At 44.7% G+C, this 20,770-nt stretch overlaps 1 protein-coding gene across 1 annotated transcript in view; it reads left to right on the top strand.

Annotated features, from left to right (window-relative positions):
• Positions 1-20,770, top strand: part of LOC147115212 (uncharacterized) — a 139,617-nt gene that overhangs the window by 89,274 nt on the left and 29,573 nt on the right. Inside the window, exons 14-15 of the mRNA XM_085993576.1 lie at positions 1,321-1,488; positions 10,178-10,296. Of these exons, the coding sequence (XP_085849702.1) occupies positions 1,321-1,488; positions 10,178-10,296 (287 nt within the window). The remainder of the gene's footprint in view (positions 1-1,320; positions 1,489-10,177; positions 10,297-20,770) is intronic.

A 20,770-nucleotide genomic window follows, 5' to 3' on the forward strand; every position in this document is an offset into this window, starting at 1 on the left:
ATGGTCTATATTTATCCCACTATTTAATTTACCAAATTATTACTGTACAAATAAACTGTAATACTATTTATAGTCTTTATTTATCCCACTCAGTGTGAATATTCATAAGATTCGCTGCAGAAATATTAATGTGTTTACTTACGGGGTGCTGCCCAGACCCCCGCTAGGGTGTTACATACTGATTCTGAATACCATTCTGAAATCCGAAGAATTCCGAAAAACATCTGGTCCCAAGGGTTTCGGATAAGGGATAGTGCACCTGTAATTAGTTATCTGAATTTTGCAACTGATTGCTTTTAAGAGGGGCACTGATGGGGAAGCTGCAGCAACCGTGTTGGAATTTGGACCCTGGTCTCCACTAGCATCTTCACTCAGGTTTGTCCTGGAAGGATGTGTGCCAATCTTTGTCTGGTTACCTCGAAGAAAGAGAGATAACTGAGCAGGGGTGTCTTCACCTATCACTCGAGCACTGAATGAGAAGGGGAGTGGCATTGATGAGAGTCTGTGGAGATGGATGAGACTTGGACAGATCCACTGTCCTGCTTGAGCTGGAGATCTGGGATATGGGCTCTTAGTTGATACAAAAATGGAGAGGGGTGGGAATTATAACGAGAGGTGTTAAATTAAATACATTTGCATTTTCAGTTACAAATCATTAAAAGTATATATATGTGATATATATCAGTGTCCTGGCCAACATTTATCCCTCAACCAACATCACTAAAACATTTATTTCATTGCTGTTTGTGGAAGCTTGCTGTGCGTAAATTGGCAGCTGCGCTTTCTATGTTACAACAGTGACTGCACTTCAAAAAGTACTTCATTGGCTGTAAAGCGCTTTGGATCATTCTGAGGTTGTGAAAGGCGCTATATAAATCCAAGTTCTTTCTCTTTATTTTGTGTGTTCAATGTTTTTAGTAATCAGTTGTTTTTCTGGGGATAGTGATGTTCAGGTACATTGATCATTTATTTATACTTTCAACCTCTTCTTCCTTTGCTTGACCTGATACCTGGAGCAAAGGGTGGGTGCGCAGCATGTTATACGTGGCTGCTGCCAATGCCTTCTGTAACTGGCTAATGAGGAGTAGAGACACTGCTCAGGTGCAATTCTCCTCTCCAATTTCCCCTCCTCTCTATTGGGAAAGACTGCAGTCTCAGATTGGCACCTGGCCAGTTAACATAATTTGGATTGAAAACTAAACAGAGTAGGACACAAGCTGTCCCTGCTTTGTGGCACTGTTAGTATGCTAATTCTGAACACCATCTGTACTTGCTTATGCTTATCATCATTGACATGATTGTTGCCATTCTTTTTTCTAGGAATTTGTTTGACTGGATGGTTTATCTGCTGCTCTTTGCTCTGATAGCAACTTACGCGGCTGATCTGTCAATGCACAATGAAATGATGCACACTGCGCATATTCGACTGTTTGCTGTGACCATCATATTCCTTTGGCTTCGGCTCATGAAACACGTCCGAGCTATCAGGTATGCAGCCCACCTGTTTGTTCTTTTCCCTCAAATAAAAGATGGCGCTAGGTTATGATGTTACTTTTCTTGCCAGCCCTTCTTACTGCAATACACGTTAGGTGATGCACAAGGTAATGCAGGTGTGAATTTTATGCATCACAGTCTCTTCTGCATCTTCTTCAGTTTATTTAAAAAAAACTTAGTCCAGTTTGAGGGTTCGACTGCTCAAATTCACGTTTGAAATTTGCCGTCTTGATTTTGTAACTATTAATCTCTAAAACATTAAACTACATCCACTGCACAGATAGAATGCAGCACTGATTTGAGGAGGTCTTACCAACCTGTCTTTTTTCACATTAACCACTCTTTCCCCTTCCCCCTCACAAAAGTGGACGTGTGCAATTGGGTGAGAAGAACAGGCTTAATTGTGTAGTGTCCCCTTCCTCCATGGTCACATAGGCTGCAGACACATGAATGACTACTTGAGTAAGATAGTTAAGGATTATCAGTGTCTATAAAACCATCCCTCAGCATGGGTCACTGGCTTTAGGTGAGGAGCAGAGACAATTTATCCTGTGCCACGTGCTGTTCTCCGCAGCATGTCTTGTTCCCGAGCTTCTTCAGCTGCTGCAATTGAGCCAAAAGGTGCATATCATTCTGTTCTTTTAAAACTATTTCTCTATGTTTGGAGTATTTTTGCAATTGAGAATATCAAGCAACGGGTAAGACCCCTTTAATTGCCGAAAGACCGATTTTGTAATAACCTTTCAATATGTCTATCTGATAACATGTGTAAAAATAGTGTTTAAGTAATTTAGTGTGCAATAACTAATCGCAGGTGATTCATCTTCTTTCGCTGGGAGAAAGTGGTTCCATGTGACAACACATCTGATCATGAAAACTTAATTTAGGCCCATTGGATGAGATGGTTCAGTTACGAGTGTGCTGAAATCTTATCAAGGAAAGAAGTGTCGTGCTGTTTGCATGGGATCTCCGTTACATCAACACCTGAATGGTCCTGGAAAAGAAGGAAGTGTGGGGTAGAAATTGGACCGCATTTGCACACATTTTACAGGGATAAAAGGGGCACAGTTTGGTCCAATTTCGGGGACCAACAGTCCTGCACCCCAAAGTCGCATGAAAGATGCCCAACCCGATATTGGGCTGGGCTATTTTTCAGGCATCCCTGGCGGCCACCTAAAACATGCATTAGGGCTTTACATATGTAAGTGAGGGGCCTAACACCAGTTTTAGACCCCCTCTGAAATTGTATTCCGATGAGCGGAACGGATTGTTTAGCGGTTGCTGCGGCCTAAGCAGCGACTGGCAGCAAAAAGTCATTTTTTCCCCGAAATTTATTCTTGAGGAGCCAGAAGACTGCTCCCCCAACTCCACAGTACTTGTGTTCGCCCTCGCACCCCGTTGTCACTCACCCAGCACCCAGGACTTGCCTTGGGGCCACTGCCGGCGAGGCAAGCAGCCTGAAATCCATCGAGTTAAAACGCCACCAAACCGGACGACAATGAATTCCTACCCCTATATGTGTGGACGGTGTTAAGTATGTGTATTGTATTGAACAATTAACACAAAGACTTAAACGTATAACTCAAACAGGTCTTTACTGGTTGGAGGTAGGGACTATACGTAGGTCTTTACTTCATGCCCACAGGCGGGAACTGAGGGGAGATCAGTACCCACAGTACTATTTATACCCCTATGGCCAGGAGTGGTACTGCGTATCACTACGCCCTACAAGTAGTGCAGTCCTGTCCATAGGTTCAAAGTAGCACACATATTACATACACAACATTCCTCCCTTCCTAGCTTTACAGTCATCTCCCCATTTAACATAACGTAATAACATATATACATATATAACTTCAGGTTTACATAACAGAATAACATAGATACATAGATAACTTCATGTCAAAACAGATCACAGATTCAGTCTCTGCGGAAAACAGTTCACAGATTCAATCTCTGTGGTGTAGTCGGTTCACGTTGCTGGAGTGACTCATTCAATAGTCCTTCCATGGATTTAACAGTTTGAACTTCCGAACTGAATTGGCTCCGTTCGGAGGGACCACGTGTGTGATCTGGTAGAGGTAATAATGGTTCAGATGGGTCATCTTCTGTTTCGACTTTTCCTTTTCTGCTTCTTGGAGACTCTCTGGGCTCCGCTGCCAGCTGCATGCGCAGTTCCTCCTTCTCTTCCTCCTTTTTCCGTAGTAGAGCCACCTTCTCCCGATGTTCCGTAGACTTTCGGTGCTCCATGATTTCTGTATGGTGGGAGTCGAAGTTACAAGTTGGGCAGGACAGGACATAGTAATATTCGGTGTCGTCCTGATCTAGGCCAGCGAGAGGGTCTTCTATTTCCTCCATACCCAGCTGGGCGTTAGCCAGCTTTTGTTCCAAGTCCAGACATCTTTCCTGAAGAGACTTCTTCATGCGTACCTCTTCATCCAGCTTTTTCTGGGCTTTCAGCAAGTCGTTTACTAATGACCTCATTTGAGATTTTACTACTTCAACTTCTTTTGGAGATTGATTGATCGGACTATTCAATCCCTCTACTGGAGCAGCTGTTTCAGCGGTCTGTTGTTCTACGTTGACGTGAGTCAGCGTACTTTTGGCATCCAAGGGCTGCTCTGTTGCAGTCATCTCAGTCTGTGTTGCCACCTCAGCTCTTCCAATAACCTTTGAGAGCTCCGAACCCCTTTCGTTTGAATATTGAAGTTCGTGTTCAAGTTTTTTTCCATTTCAGAGTCCTGTCCTTCAGCATATGCAGGAGTTGGCTGACCGTTAACTCCTCTGACATCAGACGTTTTGTGTGCTCCTGCTCCATTTTCTCCATCAGCTGCTTCTGTTGTCTTTCCAGATTCTCCAACTCTATATCAAAGAACTCTTTCGTTGCATTCAACTCTTGCTCAAAACGGCGAAGCATTTGTTCTAATTGCTGTTGTAGTTTGAAATGGAGTTGAGTTCGAGCCCGGTGTCCCTCAGAAATGGGCACATCAGTAGACTTGCCAGACTCAGAATCCACAGTTAAACTATGTTGTTGTTGCTCAGTGGAATTCTGTGCTGAAACTTTGTCTTTTGCACCTGAGTTGGGCTTACCATCATCCGTTCCAGAGTCTGGGCCGACTATCTTCACCGAGTTCTCACTCGTTATTGTTTGTAGGAAATGCCAGTCCATATTCATTTTCCTAATCCACTCCCGTCCTAGTAGTGGAGGACCTCCTTCAGATATCACATATAAGTCCATTATTTGACTGTCTTCGCCCTTGTGGACCACTGCAACCTCTATTTTCCCGATGGGGTACACTCTTTGCCCCGTGTATGTTTTCAATATAATCCCCGTATCCTGTAGGGGAATATGTTGGAATAACTTTCCGTAATCTTTCTTATTTATGACCGTCAATGCCGATCCAGTGTCCAATTCCAGTTTTACTTGGACTCCTTCTATCTGAAGAGTGACCCAAATTGTCTGGAGGTCTGCACCCTTACCAGCGTTGAGTACTCTTAAGCTAGCCAGTTCATTACAGCTTAAGCTAGCCAGTTCATTACTGCTAGCGTCTGAATCGGACTCCTGTTCGGCCACCTTGTGTACCTTTGCGTATTTTCCTTGCGGTGACTTCTTGTTGCTGGTCTTCTTCGCTGACCTGCATACTCTAGCTATATGTCCAAGCCTACCACAAGTTCTACATTCTTGGTTTTTAAACCAACACTGGTTCTGATCATGCGTTGTCTTTCCACAACGATAACATTTGCCAGAACTCACACCCAATTTGTGTGCACTGAGCTCCGGTGACCGTAGCTGCATTACTGCCGTGCCTCTCGCTGCGGCTTCGTGTGCTGCTGCCATAGTGACCGCCTTCTCAAGCGTCAGCTCATTCTCCTCGAGCAGTCGCTTTTGTGTATCCTGTTTAAATAAACCACACACAAATTTGTCTCGTAGTGCATCTGTCAGTCCCGTTCCAAACTGGCAATATTTCGCTAATTTACGCAATTCCAGCAAATATTCAGCATTGCTTTCATGCTGTAGCTGCCTTCTGTCATAAAATTTAAATCGTTCCGCTAGCATCAGCGGCGTGGGGTTTAGATGATCTTTCAGGACAGTAACAATCTCATCGAACGTCTTATCCGCCGGTTCATCTGGTGATAACAGGTGTTTCAATTGCCCGTATGTCTTCGCACCCATTAAATTTAATAATGTTAGAGCTTTATCTTGGTCACGAATTTTATTGGCCTTACAATAATTTTTTACTCTTTCAACATATATGGCCCAATCTTCGAGGTCACTATCAAAGGTGCTAATATTCCCGTGTTTAGGCATTGTAGATTTGCAATTTCTCAGATTTTATTTTCTTTACTTGTTATCAAAGATGGCGGCTTCCCGCTCTTGCCGTCGTCCTCCGCCCACAAAATGGCGGTTTTCCCGCGCTTGGCGGTCTTCACCCGTCCCCCGACGCCGTCTCCCTTCAGCCCCCGAGTGCGGCCCTTATCTTCGCCGCGATCGCCCGAGTGCGGCCCTTATCAGCGGATGCGATCGCTGGATCGCGAAGTGGCTCCCGACCGAAGCGGCTCTTGCTCGCTCCCTCCCGGGCTCTGGCTTACCCGCTCGCGCGTTTCACCGCGGCTCTTATCAGGGATTGCGATCGCCCTTATCTTCTCCAACTTCCCCAGCCCTGTCTTTGCAGCCAACGCTGCACGGCTTACCCCACCACCTAGGTTGAACAAGGAAACTGCAGAAAGACTTCTGTCAGTCGCTGGAAGCTGTCAGGATGGCTGCTGCACTCCAGTGCTCAGTCGCTGATGGAGGCTTCAGAGTCCTAAAGCCTGTCGCTTCTAGTGGGGTGGTGATGTTTGAAACCTCTCTTCAACTGCCGCAGGGTAAGAACCTGACTCGTCGCCAGTGTTAAGTATGTGTATTGTATTGAACAATTAACACAAAGACTTAAACGTATAACTCAAACAGGTCTTTACTGGTTGGAGGTAGGGACTATACGTAGGTCTTTACTTCATGCCCACAGGCAGGAACTGAGGGGAGATCAGTACCCACAGTACTATTTATACCCCTATGGCCAGGAGTGGTACTGCGTATCACTACGCCCTACAAGTAGTGCAGTCCTGTCCATAGGTTCAAAGTAGCACACATATTACATACACAACAGACGGGTTGGGGGAAAGAAGTAGAGATGTTGGCAGCCACATTGAAGGAATCATTAGACCTTAGCTGACTGAACTCCTGCTGTTGGCCACCTTGCAGAGTAACGCGTTGGTTTTTACCAAATGCCTCGAAAAATGAGCCCCAAAAAAGTAATTAAGTTGTACCTTAGGCGCATAGGGGGAAAATTGCTTTGCTTTCTATGTCTAACAGAATGGTTTTACAGTCTTGCTAGAAATACCAGACTAGAGAAACTGTTCATGAGCATATTTATGAGGTCACTACACATAGCAACTGGAACAATCCTCTGTCCATTGTTTACTTTGGAGTCACAGTCAATACACAGTATGTGTAACATTTATGGACAATCCTAATGCATGGTTTAACATATTGATAACATATCCCTGGAATTATTCCATTTTGTTTTTTTTGCATGTCTTAATATTCTTTTGCAATTTGCTAGTTGGTCTGAAAAATTCCCCGCTCACTGGTTTCTTTTCCCTATATCCCAAAAGCTCTCTGTGTGGAGCTGCTGGAGACCAGACTACAGCTGAAGATTACAGTGTGGCCTTTAAAAGACAGACTGCTTGCAGCACCGTCTTCAACTTCTAAAAGCACAGCACATGCCACCCTATCAAGTATTTGTCACTGCTTACCAGTCAATCAAAATGTGTGAAACACATCATCCATTTGCTAATGGAAAATATTCTCGATGTGTAATCTTTGACCCTCATGAAATTAAGTTGCTGTGCCACTGGCAACTGTATATATGTATAGCCAACACACTTCTCTACGTATATGTGTGTGTGTGTGTGTATATATATATATATAAAATGATATATACACACGAGTTAACGTTTCAGATTGATGACCTTTCATCAGTTTCTCTCTCCACAGATGCTTCCTGACCTGTTGAGTATTTCCAGCATTTTCTGTTTTTATTTCCGATTTGCAGTATTTTGCTTTTGTGTCCGTACATACGCACACAAGTGTCAATTTCCTGTAGCATTGCTTAGGGTTAATCAGAATGGGGGAGAGGTTAAATTTACGGCCTGTATAATGGGCATCAGGCCTCTAAACTTTGGATCACAATCTGCCGCGGCCGATCTGGAACTAAAGTGCGTCGGATGCCATATTTGTGAGGGTGCCGGTTAGTTCCCTCAGTAACCCCTAGATGGCACCTTCACTTGTTTGTTTCCCTTTGCTAAATTGTTACTAGTTTACTTAACTGCCTTTTATCAGGTTTATTGGTTTCACCTGTTTTTGCTTGTATTTAAGTTCTGTGGTTTCTTCCCTCTGTGCTCAGTCTTGACAAGCCGTTGCCTAGTGGTAGCTTGTCTTGAGCTCCTATGTTTATAACTGTTTATCTGTGTGATTCTAGTAAAGTACTTTTATTTAAGACTGCATACCTGCTTCTCGCCTCGTCTGTCTGCACTTGGGTCCAGAACCAGCCTCGCCCTGACAATATTAGCTCAGGTGACTTAGAGTTGTCCAGGTGCCTGCCTGAAATAGGTGTTAGGCTCCTTAAATATGCTGTTCGAGGTTTTTGTAAGTTCCTGAATGTGAAATTCAGTTGGAAATGGGCATACATGCTTCACCACCTTGTACCAGATCGTAAGCGTAATGAAATCTGTTTGTCTTGCCTGTATTCGTTTTGCACTCATGTATATTACCCTCCCCCACATGGTGTATAGTTTCACTTCCTCTTTCCTGACTGACCTGGAAGGTTCCAGGTCTTGGCTCTTGGCTCTGCCCCTGACTTCTCTTACTTAAAGATCTCAGGATCTGTATGACTCATTCCTGTGAGCCAGTCGGTGTGTTGAGATGTTAGCTCTGATCTTAGTGATTAAAAGCCAACTTGTTAAAGTCTATAACTTCTAGTTTTGTGGTTATTGAAGGCACATCAGTAAGTAACCTAACCAGTGACCCTGGAGGCTGCTCAGAAAAAGGCCAAAAGAAAACAGGAGTACTTCTTCTGGGCCCACAGAAGAAAACTCCGTCCCACTGCCGAAACATTTGAGGCCCCCTCTGGGATCGTTTGCCACCAACCTGCCGGCTGGTTCTGCATAAGAGCTGCGCGAATTCCCGCACTTCCCCAACGGCGAGGTGCAGCCGGGCATCCTCCCAATCTCTCCGCATTCTCCATGGATGCCGATCCCAACCCCACCACCAGGATAATGTGAACCCTTCATCAGAAAAATAAGATGGTAAAAATATTATGCGGACAACTAGGAGGGAGAGGAGTAAGAACAGTGAAAGAGAGAAATGAGAGAGTGCAAAGAGGAAAAGAGAAATAAAGAGGGTGAGGAAGGCTGATACGCTGAGCTACAACAGCACATCTAGGTGAAAAAGCTCCAAACTTTATTTAAGCTGTGTTCTAGTGCAAGTAACTGAGAGCTAAAGAGACAAATGTTGTGCAATGTGGGGGGTTTAGAAGTAGAGAGATCCTGTTGGGAATATATGGGATACCATGTTGTGAGGAGTGGATTGAGAGAACCTGTTGAGGGGAGTAGACTCTACTGAAGGAGAAGGGGAGAGACACCCTGTTGAGCAGTGGAGGCCTTTGGAAGAAAAAGGGAAAGAAATCCTTTTGCTGGGGACATCTTGGGCTTCGCTGGGTGTTGGAGGGACAATCGCTGTTTTGGCACAGCAGGCCCACTTATAGAGCACCACATCCTGTGACTCATTGCGAGCAATGCCACAGAATATCCATTGGTTTAACACACACATTTTATGTAAATTTGATTTTTCTCAAATACTGTTCTTGACAACGGAAGCAGCGTTACATCAATAATTGCTATTTTAAAAGTTTTATTTTACATTGAGTTACATCAAGTCTACAGCACCAAAACAGGCCATTCAGCCCAAACTGGTCGATGCTGGCATTTCTGCTCCACACAAGCCTCCTCCCACTCCTCGTCATCTAACTGTATCAACATATCCTTCTGTTCCTTTCTCCCTCATGTGTTTATCTAGCTTCCCCTGAAATGCATTCATCCTATTCGCCTCAACTACTCCTTGTGGTAGCGAGTTCCACATTCTTGCCACTCTGGGTAAAGAGGCTTCTCCTGAATTCCCTATGGGATTTATTGGTGGCTATCTTATATTTATGGCCCCCAGTTTTGGTCTCCCGCACAAGTGGAAAGATTGTCTCTATGTCTACCTTATCAAACCCCTTCATAATCTTAAAGACTATTAGGTCACCTCTCGGCCTTCTCTTTTCTAGAGAAAAGAGCCCCAGCCTGTTCAGCCTTTCCAGATAAGTATATCCTCTCAGTTCTGGTATCATCCTTGTGAATTTTTGTTGCACCTTCTCCTGTGCCTCTATATCCTTTTTATAATACGGAGACCAGAACTGTGCGCAGTACTCCAAGTGTGGTCTAACCAAGGTTCGATACAAGTTTAATATAACTTCTCTGATTTTCAATTCTAGCCCTCTAGAAATGAACCCCAGTGATTGGTTTGCTTTTTTTTATGGCCTTATTAACCTGTGTCATACATTTGCGTATTTATTTGTATAACATTGTTAATTTTCTGGTTTAGGGCCCTGGGACCTTTTATTGTAATGCTTGGGAAGATCATCATTGACCTCCTAAAGTTCCTCTTTCTTTATGGAGAGTTTTACATCCCTTTTGCATGTGCGTTTTGGATCATATTTGGTGGTAAGTCTTGTGTTTACCTGCAGATCATTAAATGGAAATCGCATTTTATCATTTTGTTGAGACGAGGGGACAAAATGGCTCTTAACAAAAGACCAGCATAAGAACATAAGAAATAAGAGCAGGAGTAAGCCATACGGCCCTCTTTAAACTAAAAAAAGGGGATGAGGGGTCAGGTGAGGGGAAATTTAGAAATCTAAAGAGAAAGATCAAGGCAATAGAGCAGTGCAGCGATTTGGGTACAAATAAGCAGAGTGTGACAGGAAGGGACAGAGAGTTTAACTGTAGCAGTGCAGCAGAGAATAAGGTCAAAGCAGGGAATAATGGTAAAACATTTTTTAATTAAAGGCTCTTTGTCTGAATGCACGAAGCATTCATAACAAGATAGGTGAACTAGTGGCACAAATAGAGATAAATGGGTTTAATCTAATAGCCATTACAGAGACGTGGTTGCAAGGTGACCAAGATTGTGAACTAAGTGTTCCAGGGTACTGGACGTTTCGAAAAGGCAGGCAGAATGGAAAAGGAGGTTGGGGGGGGGGGGGGGTGGTGGGGGAGAGGAATGTAGCCCTGATAATAAAGGATGACATAAGGACAGTAGAGAGAAAGGATCTCTGCTCGGAAGATCAGGAAGTAGAATCAGTATGGGTGGAGATAAGGAATAACAAAGGGCAGAAAACACTGTTGGGAGTAGCATATGGGCCCCCTAACAGTAGCTATAACGTTGGACAGAATATTAATCAAGAAATAGTAGGAGCTTGTAACAAAGGTAATGCAATAATCGTGGGGGACTTTAATCTTCATACAGACTGGACAAGTCAAATTGGCAAAGGTAGTCTGAAGGACGCGTTCATGGAATGCATTCGGGACAGTTTCCTAGAACAATACATCATGGAACCAACCAGGAAACAGGTTATTTTAAATCTTGTATTGTGTAATGAGACAGGGTTAATTAGCAATCTCATAGTAAAGGATCCTCTGTAGAGCAATCCAGTCAGTCCCATTCCCCCGCTCTATCCCTGTAGCCCTGCAAGTTTATTTGCCTTGCCTAAGTCTGAAACTAGAGTCTTAAACTTAAATAAAGTCAATTACATAGGTATGAGGGGCAAGTTGGCTAAGGTAGATTGGAAAATAGATTAAAACGTATGGCAGTAGATAAGCAGTGGCTAGTATAAACAAAACTCCAAGGGGGAAAGTGATCCATCCGTGGCTAACTAAACAAGTTAAGGATAGCATTAGACTGAAAGAAGAAGCTTGTAATGTTGCGAAGAATAGTAGTAAGCCTGAGGATTGGGAGAGTTTCAGAAACCAGCAAAGGATGGCCAAAAAATTGATAAAAAGGGAAAAAATAGAATATGAGAGAAAATTAGCAAGAAATGTAAAAACAGATTCTACAAGTATGTAAAAAGGAAGAGAGTAACAAAAGTAAACGTTGGTCCCTTAGAGGCTGAGACAGGAGAAATTATAATGAGGAATAAGGAAATGGTAGAAACATTAAACAAATATTTTGTATCTGTCTTCACAGTAGAAGACACAAAAAGCATACCAAAAATGGTGAAGAAGCAAGGGTGAGGAATGTAATGTAATTAATATAAGTAGAGAAAAAGTACTAGAGAAACTAAAGGGACTAAAAGCCGACACATCCCCTGGGCCTGACGGCCTCCATCCTAGGATTCTAAAAGAGGTGGCTGCAGAGATAGTGGATGCATTGGTTTTGATCTTCCAAAATTCCCTAGATTCTAGAACGTTCCCAGTGGATTGGAAGGTAGCAAATGTAACACCGCTATTCAAGAAAGGAGGGAGATAGAAAATCGGGGAACTACAGAACAGTTAGCCTGACATCAGTCATCAAGAAAATGCTGGAATCCATTGTTAAGGAAGTGGTATCAGGGCACTTAGAAAATCATAACATGATTAGGCAGAGTCAACGTGGTTTTATGAAAGGGAAATTGTGTTTGACAAATTTATTAGAGTTTTTTGAGGATGTAACTAGCAGGGTGGATAAAGGGGAACCAGTGGATGTAGCATATTTGGATTTCCAAAAGGCATTCGATAAGGTGTCACATAAAAGGTTATTACACAAGATAAGGGCTCATGGGGTTGGGGGTAATATGGATAGAGGATTGGTTAATGGACAGAAAACAGAGAGTAGGGATAAACAGGTCTTTTTCAGGTTGGCAGGCTGCAACTAGTGGGGTGCCACAAGGATCAGTGCTGGGACCTCTGCTATTTACAATCTATATTAATGACCTAGATGAAGGGACCAAGTGTAATGTATCCAAGTTTGCTGATGATACAAAGCTAGGTGGGACAGTAAGCTGTGAGGAGAATATAAAGAGTCTGCAAAGGGATATAAATAGACTAAGTGAGTGGGCAGTAAGGTGGCAGATACAGTATAATGTAGGGAAATGTGAGGTTATTCACTTTGGTAGGAAGAATAGAAAAACAGAATATTTTTTAATGGTAAGTTACTTTTAAATGTTGGTATTCAGAGAGATCTGGGTGTCCTCGTGCAAGAAACACAGAAAGCTAGCATGCAGGTACAGCAAGCAATAAGGAAGGTAAATGGTACAGTATGTTGGCCTTTATTGCAAGGGGGTTGGAGTATAAGAGTAAGGAAGTCTTGCTACAATTGTACAGGGCCTTGGTGAGACCACACCTGGAGTACTGTGCACAGTTTTGGTCTCCTTATCTAAGGAAGGATATACTTGCCTTGGAGGCGGTGCAACGAAGGTTCACTAGATTGATTCCTGGGATGAGAGATTGTGTCGAATGGGCCTATACTCTCTGGAGTTTAGAAGAATGAGATGATCTCATTGAAACATACAAGATTCTGAAGGGGATTGACAGGGTAGATGCTGAGAGGTTGTTTCCCCTGGTTGGAGTGTCCAGAACTAGGGGTCACAGTCTCAGGATAAGGGGTAGGCCATTGAAGACTGAGATGAGGAGGAATTTGTTCACTCAGAGGGTTGTGAATCTTTGGAATTCTCTGCCCCAGAGGGCTGTGCATGCTGAGAGTATATTCAAGGCTGAGATCGATAGATTTTTGGACTCTAGGGGAATCAAGGGATATGGGGACCGGGCGGGAAAGTGGAGTTGAGGTCGATGATCAGCCATGACCTTGTTTCTCAATAATTAACAAGCTACTGATGAGGTTGCAAAAGCATGACCGTAAAACGAGTAAGTTCTGCGAATACGGTTTCATTAGTGGGCCATTAACAAACGTTCTCCCATTTCTCGTTAAAAGGGCAATTTCAACCCTGTCACCAGAACACTGTAAACTACTTATGTTATAAGGATTATAGAATCATGACTCACCCAGAAGGGAGGAAGTAATTCAAAATGTAAGGGTATAAAAAGATGTCTCAAAGAACAGCAGTGATAGGAGCAGCTTTATATGTCAGGAGAATTTAAAAATTAAGGAAGATTCATTTGATATTCCCGGGGTAGACAAAAAGCGAAATGGTCCAGTTTGAGTTAACACGCAGGTGGAGGATAGGATTAAAAATCTGGATATGCTACAGACTCCATGGGTAGAATGATGACTGCAGATTATAAAATAAGATAAGAAGGATATGTAAAGACTAGAATATAGTAATAATGGACAACTTCCATCAACCCAACTTAAACTGGGGATGCCTTAATGGAAGTAATGCAACAGAATCAGAACTTGTTACCTTTTGTCCCAATGGAGCCATTTTTTTGTCTTGCTACCGCTCATTTAAACCTGTTAACAGGGCAGCAGCGAGATGAAAGTTGGCGGGGGGCGGGGGGGGCGGTGGTTGAAACGCAGACTTAACGCTGGAGGTCTGCTTGTCTGCTCAGAGGGTGGTGAATCTTTGGAATTCTCTGCCCCAGAGGGCTGTGGAGGCTCAGTCGTTGAGTATATTCAAGACAGATCAATAGATTTTTGAATATTAAGAGAATCAAGGGATATGGAGATCGTGCAGGAAAGTGAAGATGAGCTAGAAGATCAGCCATGATCTTATTGAATGGCGGAGTAGGCTCGAAGGGCCAAATGGCCTACTCCTGCTCCTCTTTCTTATGTTCTGATTACATAGGATATATGGCACAGAAACAGGCCATTCAGCCCAACCAGCCCATGTTTATGCTCCACCCGTCTTTCCTCATCTAACTCTGTCAGCATAACCCTCCATTCCCTTCTCCCTCATATGCTTATCTAGCCTCCCCTTAAATGCATTTATACTGTTCGCTTCACCCAATCCCTGTGGTAGCGAGTTCAACATTCTCACCACTCACTGGGTAAAGAAGTTCCTTCTGAATTCCTTATTTGATTTCTTGGTGACTATCTTATATTGATGTATGGGCAGAGCTCGATTTAAGTGGCCAGAGCTCTTGCCGGAAATGGGCTTGCACTTAATTAAAATATTCAGCCAAGGGGTCAAGTGACATTGTCAGGGCTCCCAAGCCATTTTCATGTCAATCCGCACTCCAGCGCTACTCCCACAACCCGCCCACAAGCCATGAGCACCACAGGTCAGGCGCCGGCCATTATGACACGATTTAAAGGGATACTTGCCTGCTCTCATTTAAAATGCTGCTAACGTTTGAGAGACATTCTGCTCGTAGCTTACAGGTTTTTTTGGCTACTTTGATCACTTTAAAGTGCTTGTAATAGCTGTACAACCTTCTGCAATCTTAATGCAGTTTTTTCTGCATGGGGATCCTTCTGGCAATTCCACTCTAGCTTGAGGAGTAGGAGCAAATAGAGCTGCAGGGAGACCAGATAGAAGGAGCCATGATTCCTGTGGTGTATGTAACCTGTACCACCTTAAGAGACTACCTTAAGAGATGGACTACTTTCTTTTGGCTACTGTATATTGTAGTACCGGTGGTGACCACACCGGTATATAAACTCTGTGTAGTAATTTGCTAAGCAGTTCAGCCCTGACCTTCGATTAGTAAAGACCTGTTTAAGTTATTCTTGTTGTCTGTGTCCAGTGATTTAGAATAAGCATATCTGGGACACTCAGACTCAACAGTGGCGACGAGTCCGATCTTACCCTGCGGCAGTTTTGCATCCAAGGCAGCTTCGTCCTCAGAACGGGCGTCGAGAAGAGGCATCCGCCCTCATCAGCCTGCTGAGCACCGCATCGCACGGGAGGCATCGAGAACCCGGGTTGAAATTACTGACCACGAAGTCCTCCATCAGCGACAGGCAGTGATCATCCTTCTACCATGGTGGTACGGTGGTGGGTAAGCCGATCTAGTGACACGGGCAGAAAGTCGGCCGCGTTGTCAGTGGAGAAGGGGAGGGAAACCGGAGGAAAAAGGGCGGAGAACTCAACCGCAGCCGGTGTAAAGGGCCAGGCTGCAATCGGGGCCGAGAGGCGCAGCGACAAGGGCAGCGTTAATGCCACGAGAACCGCGGAGAACTCGACCGCAGCCGGTGTAAAGGGCCGGGCTGCAATCGGGGCTGAGAGGCGCAGCAACAAGGGAAGCGTTAATGCCCACGAGAACCGCGGGGGAACAAAAGCAGCGTCGGGGAAATTAAGAACCGCTGGGAGGCGAGAACGGCAACAGCGCGGTAATCGCCATTGTAGCCAGCGGGGGAAGAAGACCAGCGCAGGAAGCCGCCATTGTAGTCAGCGGGGGAAGAAGACAAGCGCGGGAAAAGCCGCCAAGCGCGGGAAGCTGCCATTTTAGTAGGCGGGGGAAGAAGACAAGCGCGGGAAGCCGCCATTTTGGGAAAATAAAATATTTAAAGAAACTCTCAAGGATGCCTAAACACGGTAACATCACTGCTTTTGATAGCGACGTTGAAGATTGGGCCACGTATGTAGAACGCATTGGAGTTTATTGTACAGCAAATGAGGTACCAGATGATAAGAAAGCAATAACCTTATTAAACTCAATGGGTGCGAAGACGTACGGGTTATTGAGGCACCTTGTAACACCAGATAAACCGGCGGATCAGACTTTCGCGAATATTGTTACTATCCTGCAAGAACATTTAAACCCCACGCCGCTGCTGATAGCGGAACGATTTAAATTTTACAGAAGAACGCAGCTGAAAGAGGAAAGCAACGCTGAATTCTTAATTGAACTGCGCAAGCTATCAAAGTACTGTCAGTTTGGTACAGGACTAGCAGACGCTCTGAGAGATAAATTCGTGTGTGGATTACTAAAAGAAGGAACTCAAAAGCGACTGCTAGAGGAAAAGGACCTTACGCTTGATAAAGCTGTCACCATTGCAGCATCGCACGAGGCCGCAGCAAGAGGCACCGCGGAAATGCAGCTAAGGTCATCGGAACTCCGCACCAATCGAATGGCATTGGGTGCAGTAAAGTGTTATCGTTGCGGAAGGACAACGCACGATCAGAACCACTGCTGGTTCAAAAATCAGGAATGCAGAAAATGTGGCAGGCTAGGTCACATAGCTAAAGTATGCCGGTCAGGAAAGAAGACCCGCAACAAAAAGTCACCGCAGGAAAAGTGCAAAAAGGTACACAAGGTGACAGAGACCAGTTCGGATGAACAGAAGACGGATTCAGACTCCAGCAGTAAGGAACTGGGTTGTCTAAGAATACATAATGTGGGTAACACAGCAGACCACCAAACTATCTGGGTCACACTTCAGATAGCAGGAGTCCAAGTGAAGATGGAATTGGACACTGGATCGGCATTGACGGTCATGAATAAGCAAGATTACAAAAGGTTATTTCCACACATTCCCCTAAGGGATACGGAGATTGTATTGAAAACATACACGGGGCAAAGAGTATACCCCATCGGAAAGATAAAGGTAAAGGTGGTCCACAAGGGTAGAGAAAGCCGAGGAATGGACTTATATGTGTTACCTGAGGGAGGTCCACCACTACTGGGACGGGAATGGATCAGGAGAATAAATATGGACTGGCATTCCTTAAAAGCACTAACTGTAGATTCCGGTAAAAAGGACGATGTCAAACCTAAACAACTGTCCAGAATATTGGACGATGCTAAAGAGGTGTTCCAGCAGGGACTGGGAACACTGAAAGGAATTACGGCAAACATCAAGGTTGAAGAACATGCAAACCCGAAATTTTTCAAAGCTAGACCGGTACCTTATGCGATACGACCTGCTGTGGAAGCTGAGCTGGAGGGACTAGAACGTTCCGGAGTACTGTCAAAGGTGGACTGGAGTGAATGGGCTATGCCCATTGTTCCCGTCATGAAGTGTTCATCGAGTAACAAGCCGGGGGAACCGGGGAAGGTTCGCATCTGTGGCGATTTCAAGATCACTGTTAATCCGGTGCTTCACACGGTGCAATATCCGCTTGCACGGATTGAGGATATCTTCGCTTCGTTGTCTGGCGGGAAACACTTCACCAAGGTAGACCTGGCGCAGGCGTACTTACAGATGGAAGTTGATGAAGCGTCACGCCAGTATCTCACAATCAACACGCATAAGGGCTTATATCGGTATAATAGACTGGTTTTTGGAGTGGCATCGGCTCCAGCGATTTGGCAAAGGGCCATGGAGCAGGTATTACAGGGAATTCCAGGCACACAATGCTACCTGGATGACATTCTGATTACAGGAGATGATGATGAGGAACACCTTACACATTTGGAACAGGTGCTCACCAGATTGAAAGAATATGGACTTCGAGTTAATCGCCAGAAATGTGAGTTCTTTCAGAAGCAAATCTCGTACTGTGGTCACGTCATTGACCAGGAGGGGCTTCACAAGTCACCTGACAAGATCGAAGCTGTTGTGAAGGCTCCCGCTCCGGAAAATGTATCCCAGTTGAGGTCGTTCCTAGGGTTGATTAACTATTACCATAAGTTTCTGCCAAATTTATCCACGGTGCTACACCCGCTGAATGCTCTTTTGCAGAAGGGAGTGCCATGGAAGTGGAGCGAGGACTGTAAGCGGGCCTTTCACAAAAGCAAGGCATTGATCACCTCTAAGGAAATGTTGGCTCACTTTAACCCAACGCTGCCTATTCGTTTAGCTTGTGATGCTTCTCCATATGGTATTGGGGCAATGCTCTCACATAAGTTGCCAAATGGCTTGGAAAGACCAGTCGCGTTCGCATCCAGATCATTGACCTCCGCTGAGCGCAACTATGCTCAGATAGATAGGGAGGCTCTCAGCCTTGTGTGGGGAGTAAAAAAATTTAATCATTACCTGCAAGGGCAAAAGTTTACGCTGCTGACAGACCACCAGCCATTGGTTTCCATTTTTAACCCTAAGAAGGGTGTTTCGGTGATGACAGCGCAGAGGCTCCAGAGATGGTCCCTTTTCCTAGGGGCACATCAATATCAGATCGAATTCAAAGGTACAAAACAACATGGTAATGCTGATGGGCTGTCGCGCCTGCCACTACCTACAGCGGAAGAGGCACCGACAGTTGACCCTGTCGAGTTATTTCACTCGACCATCATCGAATGTTTACCAGTCACCAATGCAAGTATTGAGAGAGAAACCAGGAACGACCCGACACTGTCTCGGGTCTACGAATTGACAGTGAAGGGATGGCCAGCTCATGGTGAACCACTGTTACCGGCATTCTCAGCCAGACGAGAACAGCTGTCCGTCTGTCAAGGAACATTGATGTATGGAACAAGGGTGATTATTCCTCCTAAATTAAGGGAGAGAGTTCTAAAGGAACTGCATGAAGGTCATCTGGGGGGAGTCAAGATGAAAAGCCTTGCTAGGGCTTATGTGTGGTGGCCAGGTATCGACCAACAAATAGAGGATCTGACTAAAAGCTGCTCAGGGTGCCAAAAAATTCAAAATGCACCTCCAATTGCACCGCTGCATCCATGGGAATGGCCTTCAACCCCTTGGCAACGTGTACATATTGACTTCGCAGGTCCATTCATGGACTCCATGTTTTTAATTGCGGTAGACGCACATTCTAAATGGCCAGAAGTGATTAAGATGGCGACCACTACCTCGGAAAAGACGATCGCAGTTCTAAGAACGATATTCGCAAGAAATGGATTGCCAGAACAAAGATGTTCAGACAACGGACCGCAGTTCGTGTCAGAAGAATTCCAGAAATTCATGAAGAAGAATGGGGTGAAACATTATACCTCTGCCCCATATCATCCGGCTACAAATGGGTTGGCCGAGAGATTTGTACAAACGTTCAAAAAGGCGATAAAGGCCATGAGCGAAGACCAGATTCCACTACAACACAAGGTGGACAATTTCCTAATGGCATATCGAAACGCCACTCATGCAGTGACAAATCAAAGCCCTGCCATGATGTTCTATAACAGGAGGTTGCGGTCCAGGTTGGACTTGTTAAAACCAAATGTGCGGAGGGAAGTCGAAAACAAACAGTTCCAGCATATAAATAACAAGACCACTCGGAGTTTCGAAATAGGACAACCAGTGTTAGCCCGGGACTATAAGAATGAGAAATGGCAATCTGGAACAATTCGTGCCAGACAAGGACCCCTGATGTACACGGTGGATATTGGTGAAAACGTAATACGACGTCATGCTGACCAACTTGTAGAATCGAGAACAAGGGTCGAACCCATGACTACGACAGAGACACCAGTGGAAGAAGTTAGTGAACCTGAAGCATCTACCTCAGACGCCAATGTACCTGATGATGTCCAATCCATAAGAGATCAACTAGATGAGTCACCCCAGCAACGAGAATCAGAGACCCCTGAAAGGCGTTATCCAACTCGGATCAGGAGGCCTCCTCAGAGACTGAATCTTTGAACAGTTTTGCATGAAGTTGTATATATGTTATCCATGTTATGTTTAAATTGGGATGTACACTGTTAAGCTAAAAAGGGAGGAATTGTGGTGTATGTAACCTGTACCACCTTAAGAGACTACCTTAAGAGATGGACTACTTTCTCTTGGCTACTGTATATTGTAGTACCGATGGTGACCACACCGGTATACAAACTCTGTGTAGTAATTTGCTAAGCAGTTCAGCCCTGACCTTCGATTAGTAAAGACCTGTTTAAGTTATTCTTGTTGTCTGTGTCCAGTGATTTAGAATAAGCATATCTGGGACACTTGGACTCAACAATTCCTACCCTCCCAACAGAACGAATAGACCCAAAACAGCCTACCCACACTTACCTGAGCAGTGCAGAAGTAGGCCGCACTTTTCTAGAGAGGCTGTGCTGTGTCACTTCCTGCAACAAGACCTATAACCAGCAGTCACCGCGAGGGCAGCATTGCCTGCTGCAGTTTAAAGTCACTGCAGCCCTGAACCTCGTTGTCTCTGGCTTCTTCCAGGCTGCAACGGGGGGCTATCAGTAACATCAGTTAGTCTGCAGTTCATGCTCGCATTAAGCACGTGACTGATGCCATGTTTCCCAAAGCAAACCCTTTCATCACGTTCCCCATGGACAACCAGAAACTGCAGGATCGCATTGTGGGGGTTTTGTAGATTGCAGGAGGCGGTTGGGGGGAGCTATGGTTAGATCTACTTCTGGCCCCCAAATGCATCAAAGGGACATAGCTCGGGGAGTTCCAGGGTTTCTCCAG

The sequence above is a fragment of the Somniosus microcephalus genome, chromosome 7 (genome assembly GCF_052327205.1).
Source record: "Somniosus microcephalus isolate GS21.2 chromosome 7, FLI_Smic_1.0, whole genome shotgun sequence".
Classification (NCBI taxonomy): Eukaryota; Metazoa; Chordata; class Chondrichthyes; order Squaliformes; family Somniosidae; genus Somniosus; species Somniosus microcephalus.